Genomic DNA, 18,984 nt, shown 5'->3' on the forward strand with positions numbered 1-18,984 from the left:
GAGAGAGACAGGTATGCGCCCCAGGCTCTGCACACATGCAGCTACTCAGTGCCAGAGCCTGGCGAGGTTGTCGGGAAGCAAGCACCCAGAGGCTCTGAGGCCACAGAGAGGTCGGCAAGTGCTCAGGGGATTCTTCCCTCCTCCCCACCCCTCAGTGCTCTGTCCCAGGTGTGAGCTACACAGGTAAAAGGGTAGTTTCTTCACAGCAAAGCCACTTGTGTGCTGGGCTTTTTTTTTTTTTTTTTTTTTTAAGTATTCTAGTCTTTGTTCCTGGAGAAGTTTAGTGGTGAGAAGAGTAAGTTATTGTTTAATGTCTAATCCAGAGCAGAGGGCAGCACTCATGAGTTCCCCAACTAGCTGAAAATGTCAGCCGCAACAATCAAACTAACTAGTTGTTGTCCGTTTGATTATTGAGGGGGGGTACCTGGAGATCAGCTGGCCTTGGTCCTGCTGGCCTTGACATGAAACTCCACACTGGCCACAAGCAAGACAAAGCTCCTCACCTGAGCTGTGACCCCAAGTGAGACCAACTCCTTGCTGATACAGAAGCCAGGTACCTGGCCTCGCTGCAGGTTCTGATCCTCATCCTCACCCAACTTCCTCCTAAGTCCCAATTTCCACAAAGGGTATCACTTTGCATCCTCCCCTCTACAGGGTATCACTTTGCATCCTCCCCTCTACAGCTTAACAACCAATTTTTATCAAAGTTAAGCAATTAAGTCCCCATTGCCAGCATACTTAATTTTGTGTCAGTTATGCAAATAAAAACTTAAATTTCATGTTTTATGTAAAGTCGAGTAAGTCTTTCAGTTTGACTGCCAGTGTGTCTGTAAAATTTGAACCAAAACAGTTTTTCCTTTCTATTTTTCTGACCCTAGCCATTTAAACTCTTTCCGTACTTTTGCTTAGTAGGGTACTATAGTTGTGTTTTCAGAAAGATTAATGGGTGTCGGCTGAGCCTTCTGGAACCTGACCAGTGCTTTGGACTCTGGACTTAGGTTAATCATTGCTTATTGTTCAGATGTCAGATGCTTTCTCAGATTCCCATCCTCAGCATTTGGTGAGTCAGAAATGATTGAATCTGGAAAAGAATTTAGATGTGGAGAAACTGGAGTCCTTATGTATTTCCAGTAGAAAGGCAAAATGGTGGAGCCATTTTAGAAGACAGTTTGACAATTTCTTGAAATGTTAGAGATGCACTTAGCACCTGATGTAGCCAGCCCACCACTGGCTACATGTCCTCCTCAGGAAGGAAAGCCCACCGAGACTCACACATGCGCACTCAGAGCGTTAGCATTGACATCCCCACACTGGATCCACCCACAGCCGTCAGCTGGTGACTAGGTGAACAAAGGGTGTAAGGGCCATCGGATGGAATGTCACGCAGCCATGTAAAGGAAGGAAGTTCTGGCACACATACAACATAGATGAATCTCAAAAACATCAAGTTTAGTGAAAAAAAGTCATTTAGGACATTTCTAGAAAAGACAGAGTCCTAGGCACAAAAAGCAGATGACTGTTCCAGCTATTCCCCTTCTAGGAACTAGCACAGGAGAGATGAGAGATGTGTCTCATAAGGACTCATACTGCAGTGTTGACTGCAGTTTTATTTGCAGCAGCCCAATTCTAGAATGGACAAACTGTTCATGGAATGGAATACTGTTGAATGGACAAACAGTATTCTCTCTGTGCAGTGAGACATTGCTCAGCAATAAGAAGGAATGAATGTATGGATGGATCACAAAATGATTTTGTAGAGTGAAAGAAACCAGAAAAGAAAGGCACAATACTGTGCAGTTCTATTTAAAGCAAATTCTAGAAAATGAAGTTTATCCATAACAAAAGCAGACTCACGGTTGACCCACGGGTGAGGGGAGGCGTTGCAATGAACACAGGAAACTCGGGTGATGGGTGTATTTATTATCTTGATTGCAGTGATAGTTTTGCAGGTGTATCCATATGTCAACTTATCAAATTGTACATTTTAAGTATGTGTAGTTTATTGTGTCATTTATGCCTCAATGTTACTGTAAAAACGATTTAAGTAAATGATACTTCATTTTACTCATCAACCTAACATCAGAGCTGGTTTGAATTTTCAAGATCTCAGAATAAAGCCCGTAGGTAGATGTACCTTAAATACGGAACGTATAATACAGTCCTTTCCACATGAGTCACTGAGAGAGTTTTTGTGAGCTTTATGTTTTATATTTGATCTTTTTAATTCTCAGAGAATCGTCCACCGTTGGGCTGTCGGGAGCTCATCTTCAGAAACCTCTCCAAGATCCTTCCTGCCATCTGTCACGACATCACCGACTGGGTGGTGGGGACCAGGGTGAAGGCCACGCAGCTGCTGGCCGTGCTGCTGTTGCACGCTGAGGACCACATCACGCAGCACCTGGAGCTCCTGCTCCGAACCCTGCAGCTCGCCTGCGCCGACGAGGAGAAGGCTGTGGTCAGCAGTGTGAGTGCGTCTTTCTAGGGCTACTTCTCAGCCAAGCACAGTGTCTCCCTTCGTGTCCCTGTACCCACCCTAGTGGCCTCAGCGTGGCCTTTGGCAGCAAGTCATCATATTCCAGCCCGGCAAGGTGGGCCTAGTGCCTCCATCAGGTCTAAGCTGGGCTCCTCTCTCATGGCTGAGTTTCTTCCCGCACCAGTCTGGGTATCCAGGTGGCTGCCTTGCCAGGCATTGTCAACTGTCTCTGTTGTCGGACAGTGCGCAGTGTGCCCTGCTCTCGGCTGAGACCGAAAGGGCTGGGATGAGGAGACGCCAGCGCAGACGGCCTCCTGGAGGAGGCTCATTCACCTGGCCAGATGAGGGAGCCTAGCACCTCAACAGGCGGAGTCTGGTGGAAGGGGCCTGATGTAGGTGCCTGAGTTTGGAATTTGGAGCTTTTTGTCCTTACTTTGAAGTATAGATTTCCAGGAAGGTGCAGAGGTGATCCAGAGAGGCCTTGTGTTCTCTGTTGTCCCCCCATGTCACATTTCAGATAACCACAGGGCAGAGTCAGATCTTGGAGATGGACGTCAGTGCTTCATGTGTGGTTCATGTTATCACATGGATGCAGTCAAGACCTATAACTGCTCCTCCACAGAGACCTCCTTTGGGCTGTTGGGCTTCCCCTTCCTGTAATCACTCTCAAATTCGACCACCCCACCCCAAACCCCTACTGGTACTACTGCTGTTCTCTGGGTCTGTCCTCATGTCATTTTGAAGATGTGTAAATGGAATGACTGGGTACAGCCTTCAGGGGTTCGAGTTTTCACCCACCCTGATGCCCTAAGTCCCCAGAGCTGCTGTGAGCGTAACAGTCCTTCTTGTTGCCAAGTGTGTTTAACCACTGTCAGTAAGCCGTTTCCGTCACTGGTTGCTGGGAATCCCGCAGGACTCAGATCCATGTGAGTCAGCTATCCCTCTCGCTGCCACAGATTTCTCCTGTCGAAGGCAGGGGAGATCTCACAAGAAGACCTTCCTGCTTTTCATGAGTGCTCTGACCCCACACCAAGAAGAGATTTTGTCCTGCCAGACCATGGACAGAAAGCCCCATGAGGTAGACCACAGGGGTACGGACAGCCCTCACCCTTACATTTCTCTTACAGTGTAAAAGGTCCGCAGAGCTCATTGGGACTTTTGTCAGCCCAGAAGTGTTTCTGAAGTTGATCTTGTCAATGCTGAAAAAGTCACCCTCCTCCTCCAGCCTCTTGATCCTTGCTGCAGCCATCCGAGGCTGCCCTAGGGAAGCCCTCCAGCCACACCTGAAGGTCATTGCCATGGAACTGACCCAGACTCATATCTGCCAAGCCTCTGAGAAAGTAAGTCCATAGGGAAGTGTGGGAGATGGGAAATGTGATTAACCGGTCAGTGTTATAATGGTGGGCGTGTTCCCTGCCAATTGCTGTCTGCATATACGTATTGACAGTTACGAGTAAATCCAGTATAGAACCCATGTCAAGAGGCTCACAGAGATGCCCAAACAGCTGGCAGCCAGAGGCTGCCACTACATGCTCTTATTGGAACTCACACGCTTCCTGTTGCAGTCTGTTCTGTCCAGTATGACAGTCATCTCAATTAAAGTTGTCAACTTAAAATGCAGACCCTCAGTCTCACTGGCCCAGCAGCCATGTGTGGCCAGCATCTGCTCTGTTGGACTTAGCAGCATAGAACACATCCATTGTCGAGGAAGGTTCTACTGGAGAAGTTGCACAGTCTGCTGCTGTGGCAGGGTCCACTTCTGTTCCCTTGAGATGGAGTTGAAGGCCACGCAGCCTGCTTGTCAGTCCAGTTGTACTTGTTGCAGTCACCCGTCTGCAGTATTGCCATGAGCTCATATGACGTCATCGGCACCACTTGCTTTTCTAACACTGCCTCATTTTCTGATTTTTCCAAGGAAAAATTTCCCCGATGACCTTTGAAACAGAGAGAAGTTTTTTAGCAGTGTTGAATCGGCATAGGGAGTTGGGTGCCATCTCTCATCTTTCTCCTGTGCACGTGTTCCAGCCCGTGGCCTGGCCCGTGAACCACTCTCTCTGACCTGTGCTCAGACTAACCTCTTCTTCCCGTGGTGGGCCTGTGGCGTGCCCAGTTAGTGTCATGTGCTTTGGATTCTGCTTTGTAACTGTAAGAATAGGTTACAAGTGTCTTCTGGGACAAGCTCAAAGTTTTAAAATGCTTTTGTTAAAGAAAGCAGCCCTCTGAGATGTTTTCTGAGCCCTGAAGCACCTTTGTTGTTTGTTTGTTGTGGGGGTGGGGGAGGAAGGAAGAGGAGCTGACCATAGTGGAAGGTTCTTTCCCAGGTGTCTGGGCAGCCCCACACCTGGAGCTGGGCTGTGGGGAACCTGATTTTCCTCTGTAAAATGTCTGTTTAGTGACAGGTAATGAAACAAGGAAACTGTTTGATGACATAAGGATAGCTCCGTTTTTCCTGTTTAACTGTTTCTGAAACTAAGAGCCTCTAGCACTTTCTCTGGTAAAGGCTTTGCAGTCTCAGATAACATTGTTTCAGGAGCAAAAAAAGCTATTGAGTAGCATTTCCTTCTATGTTGGGTTTGTTTTTGTGTTTGTTTTTTTTTTTTTTTTTTTTTTTTTGCTGTTGCTCTTTCACTCTGTGTGGGTAGATGTGGAGCATTCTCTGGTTCAATATAGAGAAACCCATACATTATGATAAGGCCTCGTTTCCTCGGAGATGCTGCCCTGTTCATAGCAGGTGGGTGATGCTGGGCAGGGCACAGGGCTCTTTGGACCTGGCACAAGACAACTCAACAAAAGCTATTGATTGATACTCATGGATACTCGTGGCACGTCTTTTAAAGAGGTTAAATTCCTTTTTAATTTTTAAATAATAGCTCCTTAAATATACTTTAGAGGTCATTTTTGAAATTAGCTGAAATCACATTCTCAAAAATCAATCAAGCAATCCAGGTCTAAAAGAAATTGGACTATAGGAAAAGTAAGGATTAGAGTCAAAACACCAATCTGTGGTTCCCAGCCAGCTCCTCCAGACCCAGCGGTTCCGGGTCCCCCGTGGTCAGGATTGGGAGGGTCTAGGGATGCCAGGACCAACTCCTGAGGTGCAGTATGATTTTTTTGTGTTTAAATTTTAATGATTTATACCACTGTGTATGAGTCATGAAATTTTACAACTGATTCAGAATTTAAAACCAACCCATTAGCTAGCCATTTGAAAACTTTTTTGAACTCATGCCCCAATTAGTAAAATAAATTTAAGCATATACCTCTTTTATATATATATATATATATATATATACCCATTTGTTTATGAGTTATATTTACAAGCTCTCTATTGTATGAGGCATACATATAGTAGACATGTTAAATAAAGGACCTTATAAGCGATAAATACAGATATTTACTTATATTTATACACCGCCATCCCCAGTGGCACAGGTGTGCTACCCCCTATACCCCCCTCCAGGTTCCCGTTTTGTTGTTGCTGAGGCTAAACCCTGGGGGTAGTCAGTGGGCTCAACCCAACTGAGCTAATACTTTTGTCATCCCTCCATCCCCCCTTCCAAAATTGCATGCATCAGGAAGCATTTTTGATCCATAAAATTTTATATTTGTTAAAACTTAGTTTTATCACAATATCAAAATGCACAAAAATAGAGAGAATAGCAGAGTGAACCTCCAGGTAGCTGTCATCCGACTTCAAGGGTTCTGTACTCCTTTGGTCAAGGTGGAGTATTAGGGCAACTCCCTTTTTTCTTATCTTTGGGTGTGGGGTGAGAACAACTAGGGTATTTCAAATACAAGATTCAGTCATTTCTTTTGTAAATAACTCTAGTATGTATCACTAAGGTATACGAACTGGCTTCAAACAGTTGAAATACGAATAAGCGTTTAACAAAATTAATGCCAATTCCTAGCTCCCCATGTGCCTTCAGTCCTCCCCTGTCACGTGCGTTGGAGTCAGTGATCCGACGCCCACTCCAGAATAGTCTCAGCCCTCACACTCCATCTCGGTGGCCTGCTCCGAAAGCTCGCCAGGGGCTAGGAGGTGGACAGCCGACTGACAGTACCCCCTTTCTCCACAGCAGCTCTACGGGGAGCACCTACTGCTCTGTGTGCAGGCTGTGGTGGCAGCCTGCCAGAGCGACTGCCGCGACTTCAGCTTGCAGCTCATGGAAGTGCTGGTGACTGTGATGGCTCTGTGGGGCGCCTCAGGCCTTAGTGACAAGGTAAGGTTGGTGGGGGTGTCTGCTCTGCCGCCTGGCAAGATGGAACTTATGCGTAGGGAGGCTCTCCTCTGAGTGTCTGTAACTCTCCTCTGTCTTGAATTCCTAGCCTCAGGCATGCCTGACTCAAGCTGATTAGCAAAGATGAAAGAATTTAGAACATTTGGAATGAGTCATTCAGGAGGTGGCCTTAGGGGTGCACAGAAGCTTAGATCCCCTCCAACTGCCAATTTAATATCTCCGAGTGAAGACAGGTACTTCATCTTGGAGTCCATGGCAAAGAAACAAATAAGGAATTATCCCATCCTCATCTTAAATCTACATTTCAGTTTGGTTAAAAGCATGCCCATTACTGAAATGAAAAGAAAAGAAATGAAATAAAAGTAATATAATTTTCTTATTTAATTGCAGCCCAACTTTTAAAAATTGTTTCCTTTCCATTGGCTCTAAACTCTCCTGACCAATAATTCCCAGTGGACTCAGGGCCATATGGAGACCCAGTTGCTGGCTGCTTCCACGAAAGCAACTTAATTTTCCTTCTAGTTCTCCTGCCAGCCCTTCGGCAGCTTGCTCTCTATAAGTTGGCTGCCTGATGGAGAGGCCATCCTGGAAGGTTGGAGAGCCTCGTGACTCCACATTGACACCTCCACCCCCTTCTCTTCTCCAGGCCCCTTTAAAAACGAGCTTTCCAAAGGGCACATGTCTTAGCAGGCAGCTTGTCACTCATAGTGCTGTAAATACTAGCAAAAGTGCTTCACGAGCACAAAGGAGCAAAACCGGACCTCCTTAGGTTACAGGTGAGTCTGCAGAATAGTCTCAGGCCTCCCAGAATTTCCAGCACTTCCTAATTTCCAGATCCCAGTGGATCTTCTCAGGTTAGGAGGCGGCTGCCACCTTTATCCCTTCATCTTCCATTACCCTCTGCTTCCCTTCAGAACAGCAGAGGTATTTTCACCTGAAGGTATGGGTGGAGTTAAAGAACTAAGTGAGAGAGGATGCAAGACACAGTTTGTCTATTCAGTTTAACCCCCCAAAGCCACCTGGTCCCCTTCAGAGACAAAGCCCAAGCTGGCCCCCACAGCCCTCCCACCCACAGGAGAATCATCAGCTTGGAGAGAGCCACCTCTCCAAAGAAGCACACCTGCTTGTGTGCACACCTAGGGGCACTGTTGCTGAACTTCTTGGGAAATGTGCATCTGCAGCTCTAGCGCTGGTGGCACAGGCAGCATTGCCATAACATGAATGGAAATCGAAGTTGTCACGGGCGTGTGCAGTCAGCTCCCAGCATGAGCTTCCACAGGTTTCCGTGTTGTCACACTCCCTCACCAGGTCAGTGTGCACAGCTAACCTGGTTTTTCCAGCAGGCATGTCCCCACGTGGTTTTGACTCTCTCAGGTGATGGGAAGCGCTGATGGTGGTTTTGTGCCTGCAGAATGGGGACTGCCCCAGCTCATTGCTTGCACTTCCAGGTCCAGGAGACCATGGACTCACTGGCCGAGGTGGAGGGTGTTGATGGCAGCCAGGGTCTCTACAGAAAGCACGTGAGCGCCCTCATGGAGTGGCTGGCGGGATCACACCATGAATGGACCGTCTACTCTGCTGAACTCCTGCAGTTCAATGTGGTCGTTATGCAGTCAGGTGAGCCCCCTCCCCTGGGCCAGGATGCCACAGACCTAGCTATATGATACTGAGGTGTTTTTTTTTTTTTAAGGTAACTAATTTACTCTTCCCTATAGTGATTATGCAGCTTACGGGACAAAACCTTCATTTTTAAAAATACCGAGAACGTCATATTGAAGACTTTATGTAACATAACTCTTTAAATCTGCTCAGGCACACATTTTTTATGTTTAGCCTTGAAAATGTGATTTTACATGCTCTCTTTTGTTGCTTTTATTTTTCAAATGCTAAATATTGCAAAATTTAGAATATCCAGTCAAATTGGTATTTTGAATGTGTGACTATAGTCTCAAGTCAGCCCCACAGAGACTTCAGTGTTTTATCTGTTCCCCATAAGTCTCCAAATTTGGGCACTGTCTGAAATGAGCAGTATTGCTTTAAAATACTCTGTTACAGATGTAGAATGCACATGTCAACATTTTAATGAGGTTCTTGATAAAGAAATTACAATGATTTATTGTACATATCCTGTACTTTCCCAGGTGACTATAAACGTGTCAAGCAAGTTTCTTCTTCTTCATTTAAATTTATTACGAATTCTGCTTCCGCCTAAGTTACATGCTCTCCCAAAGCTTTCCTGTGCTGCCCCCTCCCCACCGCCTCTCTCTGTAATTATGGGTCTGCAGGGACACATGTTGTTCACATGTGACCTCCAAGCACCATAGTGATTTATTGCCATTGTGAGAAGATGCCCGGTGAGCCCGTGACATCAGTAATGGAACAAAAATCCAAATTGTCCTTGTTATTTGTGTGCTAAACTATGTTCCCATACTTGAGATGAAAAGTAGAGATGACTGCTGGAAGTGCTTGCTGTGTTATGCCAGGCGCTATTGTAATTACTTTGGAAATATCAGCTGCATCCTCACAGCCAGGTGTAGGGCTGTCACCCCTGTGCCATGGAGGAGACTGAGGACACATGGCATCAGTGACCTTCTTGGGCTCACACGGCCCATAACTGGGACATGACCCAACAGCAGCAGCCCCTCCTCCCCCTTGGGGAGGGGGCCCAAGGCATCAAATTCTGCATTTTACTGATTGTCACCCATTTTCATGAATCAGATTGGTCTCATCTTTACAACTGAGGAAGTTGAGCCCAAAACCAAAGAGCCTGGCCTCACGCTCCTTTCCAGCAGCAAAGCCAGGGGCCCTGAGGCAGTCTCCCTGCTATTAGCATCTCATGTTACACACGTCAAGACAAGAAAACGTTGACAATGTGATGGTGCAGCGCAGCCCAGCTATTGACCCGGGGCCCCTGTGCAGCCCCCAGCCAGTGCTCTGAGAGCCTGAAGGATGTTGTTTCCTTTTATTCTTTATTTTTCCCTGTTTTCTATAATGAACCTGTTTTGCTGTAATGAATAGAGATTTCTGAATTTCTTATTGACAAAAGTTGTGTTAAGAATGTCACTTTAATTATATTAAACATGTTAAGTATACAGAGGCAGATAACTTCTAAACTTTGACAAGACCAGGAAAGAGACAAATAGATTAGATTTTATATGCACATTTGAAAGGGAAGGAGATTTGGGGATAGTCACAGTAAATATGATAGTGTCAAGCCTTTGTTTTATAAAATCCACCCGTGGTAAAGCTAGCACAAGCCCCACAACAGGCAGGGTGGCTGCGTTATAAGGAAAACATTAATAAATACTGGTGAACAAACATTAGGGGAAATTCAGTCTTTCAGTAATAAAGAAACATGGTTTATAACTGCGGGGTGCCATTTTCCACCCATCCATTTAGGCTAGTGCTAAACACTGTCTTTGGTGGCTTCAAGCTGGAGGGGCTGGGTGGTACCAGCAGCTCAGTAAAGGGGTACTTTGGTTTGGAGAACAGTTTTATATCATACTTGTAGACTCACCAGTGTATTCACACCCTTTATCCAACAGTCAAATGATTAGAATCTGTCCTGAGGAAACGTTCTAATTGTGGAAAAAGCCATGTGCCCAAAAATACTCAGCAGGGCATGTTCAGTAGCAGAAGTTGGAAGTGGTCCAAACACCTCCCTGGAAGATGACACTGTAACAACATTTCCATAGAAGGAGGGCCCTGGCCCTCATTAAACATGGTGACAAGCCTGCAGGGGAAGCCTGTGAGGGAAGACGGCAGGCAGAGCACGCACTTTGTGGGTGGGGGTCGGTGCTGCAGAGGAAGGTACGGGGCACAATCCTAGGGTTGTGTTTTAGTTTGGAGGATTTTTGTTCATGTCCTGAATACCAGTGACCCACTCGGAAAAAATGCCAACAAATCCCTCCATCCTCAGAAGAGGTCGTCACTTGGGAGAATCATGACCCTAGGCGTCCTGTTCTCTTCTCTGTTTGAGCCATGGGATGTGTGTGGTGTTGCCATCCAGTTTGTTCAAATGTGAAAGGAGAGAAAACACAGAAACGGTTCCAGGAAGGCCCTGAGTCCTACGATTTGGGACCTGCCGACCCAGGTGGGTGAGGGTGCTACTGTCTGCTGGACACACAGCAGAGCGCGTGCCTCCTGGCCCTGCGTACTGGGCATCACAAGGAGGCCTTCCCAGATGACAGCACTCCCTAGCACTTGGTATCAGGACTCAAGGCCATCCTCCCACTCAGGCAGGAAGGACGTACGAAGCTCCTTGACTCAGGGCCCCCACACACACACGCCCTCCTGGTTGGCACCAACACTAGTTGGAAAAGGAGAGGGATCTGCATCAACCTCAGCCTTGAGTGGGGGTTCCAGGGCCTTACAGTGTTCTCCGTGGGCGGGAAAGGGAAGGGATGGCAGTGGCACTGAAGGTGCTTCTGGAGCCAGGCCGTGATTTAGGGTGCATTGAATAACGTTGGTACTTCCAGCTTGGCTGAGCTCAGGGTGTGTGCAGGTATGCGAGAACTTTCATTCCCCGTTAAAATCACCTCCCTATAGTACAGCCGGTCCCCTTCACTAGTGGGATCCTCATCCCCAACCCCAGGCCCCCTGTACCTTCCAGTGCAGGCCCCAGCTCCTGGTATTGGGCATGTGCAGGAGATGTTTGTGGGAAGCATGCCTGGTGTGTGCTGTATCCGTGAGATTTAGAGACACTGGTAGGGTGCAGGTTGCTTGGGGTTACCCACCGGTGCCCTCTGTAAGTTCTGTTGATGAGGAAAGAGGAAGTCGCACCTCAGTTGGGAGCTGCTGTGGGGATCCTAGCGCATCCCTGGGCCAGTTTGCACACTTTGTACAGACTTGGAAGTGGGCCCTGTGCCTGGCCTGGCCTGGCCCAACACTCTCCCTGGCTCTTGAGAAATTCCTCACTTGGACCATCTAAGGAAAGTTATTTAGCTGGACGTGGCGCTGGATATTCATTTTTAAAAGGTCATTCTTTTTAAAAAAGAAAAAAGAAATCCAAACTGATGTTAACTCTCCACCCAACTTAGGAAGTGGTGGCCAAAGGCTGCTTCCGTGTCCTAACAGTGCGACCCAGCGTGATGCTCGAAACTGGTGACATGTCTCAGTTGGCTGGCCCAGGAGGACACAGGCCACTCTGTGTTCTTCCCTGCACTGACTGGCACCTGGATGGCAGGCTGGGTGGTGGGCAGCTCTGGCCACGGCCGCACCCAGCATCTGCATTTCCTCAGAGGGGCTCCCTTTCCACGGTATAACTTGTGTGTTTGCAGCTTTGTGTGAGCTCGTGATGCCTGCTTGTCACTGGAAGGGGCTCACTTCCAGGTGCCCCCCGACCTCTGACCTGACCTTCACTGGGCTGCTTCCGGCACCTGTGGTGGTAAAGCAGCACCTCTGCACCTCCCCAGACATCCTTCATTCTTTTGTGGCACTCGGTGTGTCGTGCATGTCTCCAGCCACTCAGATTTCCTTTTTTATGCCAGGCATTTTGACAGATGTCCCACAGTTCTGGGGATTTGGGAGCTTTTGTTTGACTCCAACTTTAGACTTTAAAAATGCCATGTTTCGTGCTGGTGTGTAAAGTGGGGCAATGGCATGGAGGATGGGGTGGCAGGACGGGGCAGGACGTGTGGGATGCAGCTCCTCCTGTGTTTGTTTTCCCTGGCTTCCGTGTGGGTGAAGCATCTCTGGAAGTGTGTTCCTGAATGCCTGTGCCCTCCTCCTCTGGGGGAAGTGTCCACACATCCATTTTCTATGCTGTTAAAAGGATATGACCCAAGGGGTGAGCACACCCGACACCCTCCCTGCAGCGACCTGCTCCAGGCAACGGCTCTCTTGCTGGCTTTGTTTGTTCTCTCCCTGGGCCCACCTTACACTTCCAGCCGTGAACTAGTCCTCTCCCCCTGCCCCCCAGGGCACATCTTTTTATCCCAGGGGTTTCAGTGTCGGGGTTTGAGATGTGGCATCTTAAAAGATTTAGGTTGCTTCTCTTGTTCTGGAGCTCCGTACAGAATTAACAAACTCTTGTAAGAGAGGATGGCCTAAGGTTTGTGGTCTGGTCTGTCAGCACAGGGCCACAAGGAGGTTGGCAAGTAGGCTCTTCTGTCCTGTGAGCCCCAGCTCATGTCAAGACCCCAGACAGTGATTCCATCATGAGTCAGTGAGTTTGCAAGTGCTAAACACATTTGCCTGTGGAATCTTTTTCTAGCACAGTGAGAAGAACATCCATTTCTTCTTTGTCTAGCAGCAAGTTTGGAAAAGGACGTTGGCTACGAAGTTCAGGGGCAGATCTCCAGCATCTCACATGTTCTGAGTAATCCTTTTAGTTGGTCTTTAAAATATTGCTTGACTTTAATTTTTCTTTTAAGAATTTGGAAAGTATAAATAAGATAGAAGTTTGCATATTGAATCACTAGAGTGGTTGGAGCATTAAATTTTCTTGAGAATCAGCTATAGCCATTGAGCTGTGCTCAGATCATGGCCCCAGAGCTGAGAACGTGCGCCCCCTTGCTCATAGCGGGGGCCACATAGGAGCTAGTTTTTTGTTTTGTTTTTTTCCCAGGTCCTGCCCTGGGTGAAGCACTGCCTCACCTGGTCCCCATTCTCAGGGGCTGCCTCCAGCCAGCCAGAGAGCCGCAGATGCGCCTGAAGCTCCTCTCCATCCTGTCCCAGGTGCTGCTGCGGGCCAAGGAGACTGTGGACTCCCAGGGGTAGGTCTGCTCTGCCCCGTGGGGCCCCATGCTGTCCCCTACCACTCCCGCCCGGTTCTGTGTTGCGGGTGGAGTCTCCGGCCCCTTCCTCCACACAAAGGTCTCAGGTGGAACCAGGGTGACCCTGAGCAAGAGCGGGCCGTCTCCACACCTCCTCCCTGAGTAAACAGCACGGTCAGGACAGTGAATGTGAGCAGAGACACTAAATCAAAGTCACTTCAGTGTGGGTAGTCATTAAAATTCCATTGTATGGGCCTTAAAAAAAAAATTCCATTGTATGAAAAAGTTTCAGGGAACATTAACTATTAATGGTTTATATATTGGCTGTACTCAGTTTTAAAAGCCTTTTGGTACCTTTCAGACCTAACAAAGAATTGATTGAGTTACCATTGATGGTTAAAGCATGAGAACTCTCCTATCAAAGAACTTTTAGGCAGCCATAACACATTAAGGGACTCCACTTTAATGACTTTGAAGGAAAGGGGAACAAAGAAATAGGAGAAAAGAGAAAGCACGGTCAGAAGCCAGAGTCTCGGGGTCAGAGCCACTCTGACACCCACTGCGGTACCGGGACTGCATGTGAGTCTTTCTGTGCTGGGGGAAACCCCAGCAGCAGGTTGTGTGAGGAATCCGGATAGAGGAGAGAGCCCTCCAGGACCCTGCCACTTCCCTGGAAAGGCAGGAAATATCCAGAGCAGAAGAATGAGCAGGCCTACGTGATGGTCCACATGATGGGCTGTCCGGGGACCCACGATCTTGAGGACACATCTCCCCAGAGGGGAGCCCTGAGCTGGGTGGGCTTCGATCACCCATCTCCTAGGAAGGCGCCTGGTTCTGTGGGCAGCTTGGTCAGTCTTTTCTTCTCTGTGTGTGACACTTGCTCCTCTGTGCCTGTGGGCCTTCAGCCAGCCCGTCATATTGAAGGGAACTTTATTTCTTGCTTGACTACAGAAATGTCAGGGCCTGAAGGTCCTGTAGAGAGACGCTAAGTAGAGCCCTGGCCACTATCCTGCTAGGAGGCACATCTTCCTAGAGAACCTGCAGCCATGGGGCCTTACGATGAGGCTGGTCAGTGCTCAGAGCCCTGCACTGCTCCGTCTCCTGGAGCAGCCAGCACACCCTGCAGCAGTTAACCCCTGCCGAGCACAACTTCCAGATTTGGACTAAGTTCCCACATAAACTGCACCTTGGGTATGTGGGGCCATAAATCAGTATCAGGTGAAGTAAGTTGTTCAATTCAATTATTCTACTGAAAGTATTGACTACTTTTACAAACAAGAAAGATTTTGAAAATACCATTCACTTGATTTTGACACTATAAAATGATAGAATCATAAAAATCTAATTGGCTCTGCTGACATAGAAACAGTGAGAAGAGCTCATCTGTCTGGAGTGTGTTCACCCTGGGCCCACTGCAGTGAATGCCCATGCAGCTTGCAGGTTCTCTGTGGGGTGGACAGAGGGCAAATACCCGAGAAGAGGCTCCTGGGATCAGAAATTTCCACCTTGGACTTCCATCTGACACTCGTGAAGTCTTCCAAAGCTTTCACTGATGAGGGCCTCAGGACTGCAAGGGGACTTGAGGGGCTCCTCCATGGGAAGATGGCCCCATAGTTGGAGAGTGACCAGGACATGAACGCTGCATGTCCCCAGGGCTGCCCTTGGGCAGCTCAGAGCCTGTCACCTTTGGAAGCCCCACTACCAGCCTACCCTGCTGTCTGCAATTGCTGTCATTGGGCTTTCCCTTTTTGGTTCTCTCATTTTACCCCAAGTTATACAGGCTTGTCAGGGTGCCTTCTCGCCCCAGCTATGCTATATTCCCCCGTGGTAGCTGAGAACAGGAGGTGTCAATGCCTCAGGGTAAAATGAGGATCTTGAGTGCGAGATTCCAGAGAGCAGCTCCTCATTCAGCCTTGCAAAGGAAGGAGACTGGGCCAGCCTCCCAAATGTTGCTGTTCCTCAAGGGTGCCTCACCCGCAAGAGGAGGTATCTTCCTCACACCGTAGAATACATTTTTTGAAAGCAGATGCTTTTTTTCTCCCCAGCATTTAAATGCTTTAGAAGGTAGGTTCTAACTCACGCCAGAAGTAGCACCACATGGTCACTGCCCAGCCAGCACCTGGAGATGGGCTTTCCTATATGATTTGAGTGGATGCCTAAGAGACAGGACAGGTTGTAAATCACTGTACAGGAAACAACAGCTCTTTGCTTAAAAAATTAAAGCGCACTGAAAGCCTAATTGAATAAACGTAAATCACCTTGGACTAAGTTCACCTTCCAGCTTTGCTCTTGTACTTTCATTGTTGGTTCTGGAATGCCCCCTGCTGGAAGCAGGTGGGGGGAAGAGGAAAAAAAAAAAAAGGAGTTAGGATCTTGGAGGCCGCTGAAGCAGGCACACAGGAAGCCGAGAATATCAGGCTGCCCTGAGGACCTTTGTCTCGCCAGGTGGTGTTCACACGGTGTTCATGCTGCTTTGGCATAATGGGAAAACAGATGCCGATGGGATGTGAGCCACCTTTGAAATGCACTGGGGTAGTGTTGGGAGATATGTTCATGAATTACTTGTTCCATGGAATGTTCTGTTCTATTTGTAGAGGCCTGTAGGCACAGTGGGATTCCTCAGCCGTATCAAGGCATTTCTGTGCAGTGTTAATAGCGTCCTAAATGCACCTCATCAGTACTGAGCCAGCAAGCAAAGTGGAACCTGTGCATGGCTGGAGCTCTTGTTTGATGGCACTTTGTTGTTGTCCTGAGCACAAGGGCAACCGGCTAGTCCGTATTTGAGAAGACCCTGTGCACATACACACAACCAGGGTTGGAGGGTGAATTTCCCTGTCCCGCTGTGCTGCTGCATTAGATCCCTGGGGTCCCATCTTGGTGTCCCTTTCCATTTGCCTCTCCACAGTCAGAAGTAGACAACCAGTGCTCTCCAAGATATGTTGGAGGGTCTGCAATCAGGGGTCTGTTAGGGGCCTTTCCTGTGAAACCATCACATGGGAGAGACTGTTTACCTGACTGATGATCCAGTGACAGTGCCCAGATGTCATTCAAGTCTCCTTAGAGCTAGGGAGGACTGGCAGGTGCCATCCAACAGGGCAAAAGGAGGAAGAGGCTGAAAGAACATCTTCAGGGGGCTCCCCAAGTTCTCTGGAGACTCAGCCTCAGCTGGGCCCTGGGAGAGGGAGGGTCACAGAGTTCAGCCTGCCAGCATCTGTATCTGTCTCCTACTAGAGAAAACAGCACCAGCCTCCTCCCCCGCCTCCTCCCCAGGAAGAGTTCTCTTGCTTGGGTGTCCAGTTCCAATTGCATTTCTGCCTTTTTTCTGCTGTGTCTTCCTCTAGCCCGATTCATTTCTTCCAGGGCAAGTTGATCTCCCCTAGTCCTCACCCTGTTTCCTGCTTCCACCACAGGCAGTTTCCTACCTACCTTGACACAGTGCTCAAAGACATCTTGGTCCCCAACCTGCAGTGGCACGCAGGGAGGACAGCCGCCGCCATACGCACGGCCACCGTGTCTTGCCTCTGGGCGCTCATCAGCAGCGAAGTCTTGTCTGCCGAACAGGTAGGGCGGGCTTGTCCCCAGCCGTGAGGGGCCTCCCATGTGGACCTTCTGCAGTGGGAAAAGAACAGGGTTTCTCTGGTTCTCTGGAAATTGACTTTGCTTCCTGACAATTACTGGGAAGGAGTGTGGTGAGGTGGGAGACAACTTGTCTTTTGACTAAGGGGCTGCTTAGATTCACACACTGCATGTTCCTCTTACCTGACACAAGGAGTCTTGACAAGGGTAGATCTGGCTTTCTACATTGTTTGCATTAATCTCCTTTGAGCACAGGAATTAAAGAAACAGTACAGTCATGCCAAAAGTTGGTGTTATGTTGTGCCCTCCTATCACAAAAATACCTCCCCAGGTGCATATGAGAGTATGTGAGCTCCACCTCCTGGCTCCTGGGTGCTGTTACGAAGCTAAGGTGCTGCCCGAGTTTCACTGGACATGATATTCTGTCATCCTACTCGGTTAGAGCTGCATAGGATTTGTGCCTCTCAGACTTTATGAGCATTGGAGTTTTGTTTTTTTGTTTTTTTAAGTTGACCAAGTTAAACCAAAAATATTCAGATTATCTAGACTTTTAAATCAAGATTCAAGTATATTTCTTGCATAGAAATTCCAAAATAGCATTCCATACACCTGTATATTTGTAGCAAAACCTAGTCTCAATCTACAGGCAACACACACACCTAATGAACAAACAGCAATTTTTATTACCAGAGCAGACCTAATCATGAGCCACATCCCCTGTCTTTCTATTAATTGTAGATACAAGAAGTGCAAGAAACATTAACACCTCAGATTATGACCACCCTGGAAGAAGATTCTCAGATGACTCGGTTAATGTCATGCCGAATTATTGACACCTTTTTAAAAACCTCTGCTGGTGTGCTTGATCCAGATAAATTCATCAAGATTTATCCTGGTAGGATATTTTTTTTCTGCAAAGCATATGTATTTGTTTGACAGCTGTTCTTTTATAGGAAAGCACAGAAAATGCTACTTTGATTTCTGGTCATGTTGATGATGAATCCAAACACAGCAATGACAGATGAGACATCCCTGAATAAATAACACAAATCAAGAAACAAGAGATCTCTTACAGACCAGATCTGGGGGGGTGGGAGCAGCCAGAAGAAGCAGAGCTGAAGCTCAGGCCCACACACCCCAAGGGTACAGCCCACAGTCTGGCAGGAACCCCCCTGCTTGGAGCACAAACTATAACCAGAGCCTAGGGGTGAGAACAGGCATGTGCACTAGCCACACCCAGAAGCCCCCAGTGTCACTGCCTCTGGAGCCAGTGTACCAGACAAAATCCCAGATGGAGAGCCAAAACATTCCCACTGAACAAGAGAGTGAGGCAGAGAGGCAGGGGGCTCATCATTTGGATGGGCTCACAGACTCAAATTCCTAAGAACATAAGGAAAAACAGCGTTTAGAAAGACACAGCTCAATGTTGAGGTGAAATATAAATTATAGAAGCACTTCAAAGTTAAATTTTAGAGTATATTTAAAATTATTAAAAAGCTAAAAGGATAATGATTCATTTAACAAAGTGAGAATCAAAGCAAATATGAATGAAGAGCAGATGCATATGAAAAAGTACCCACAGAAATTCTGAGAAATATTGACTGACGCACATGATTTTCAGGAAAGGGGTTACCTGGTCAGGTAGGACCTGCGTGTCTGCATGTGACTGTGATTGCCAACGCGTAGCCATACAGGTTTTCCATTATCTGTACTTTCTGTATGCCACAAATACCTAGTAACTTTTCTTTTTTTTTTTATTTTGCCAACATCTACTAGAACTTGAAGCTAGAAATGAGAGTAGGGGATAAGATACTTAGATATTTTTAAAATTAATTAGCAATGAGAAGCTTGACATACAGCACCCTTCCTTTTGCCACAATGACAAACTGCCAGTGAAGACTTCTTTAAAAAGAACTGCTGGCCTCTGAAGCAGGTTGGTGGCAGCAACCCTGTCCACTACAGGTCACCCTCCCACTTC

The 18,984-nt window shown here is 47.6% G+C and overlaps 1 protein-coding gene across 1 annotated transcript in view; it reads left to right on the plus strand.

Moving 5' to 3' along the window:
* DNAAF5 (dynein, axonemal, assembly factor 5) overlaps nucleotides 1–18,984 on the plus strand; it is a 37,284-nt gene that overhangs the window by 12,997 nt on the left and 5,303 nt on the right. Inside the window, exons 6-12 of the mRNA XM_012728892.1 lie at nucleotides 2,232–2,464; nucleotides 3,601–3,813; nucleotides 6,553–6,696; nucleotides 8,163–8,331; nucleotides 13,283–13,430; nucleotides 16,841–16,991; nucleotides 17,745–17,901. Coding sequence (XP_012584346.1) covers nucleotides 2,232–2,464; nucleotides 3,601–3,813; nucleotides 6,553–6,696; nucleotides 8,163–8,331; nucleotides 13,283–13,430; nucleotides 16,841–16,991; nucleotides 17,745–17,901 — 1,215 coding nt within the window. The remainder of the gene's footprint in view (nucleotides 1–2,231; nucleotides 2,465–3,600; nucleotides 3,814–6,552; nucleotides 6,697–8,162; nucleotides 8,332–13,282; nucleotides 13,431–16,840; nucleotides 16,992–17,744; nucleotides 17,902–18,984) is intronic.

This window comes from Condylura cristata, unplaced genomic scaffold (genome assembly GCF_000260355.1).
Source record: "Condylura cristata isolate star-nosed mole 26May11 unplaced genomic scaffold, ConCri1.0 scaffold00024, whole genome shotgun sequence".
In the NCBI taxonomy this organism is placed as follows: Eukaryota; Metazoa; Chordata; class Mammalia; order Eulipotyphla; family Talpidae; genus Condylura; species Condylura cristata.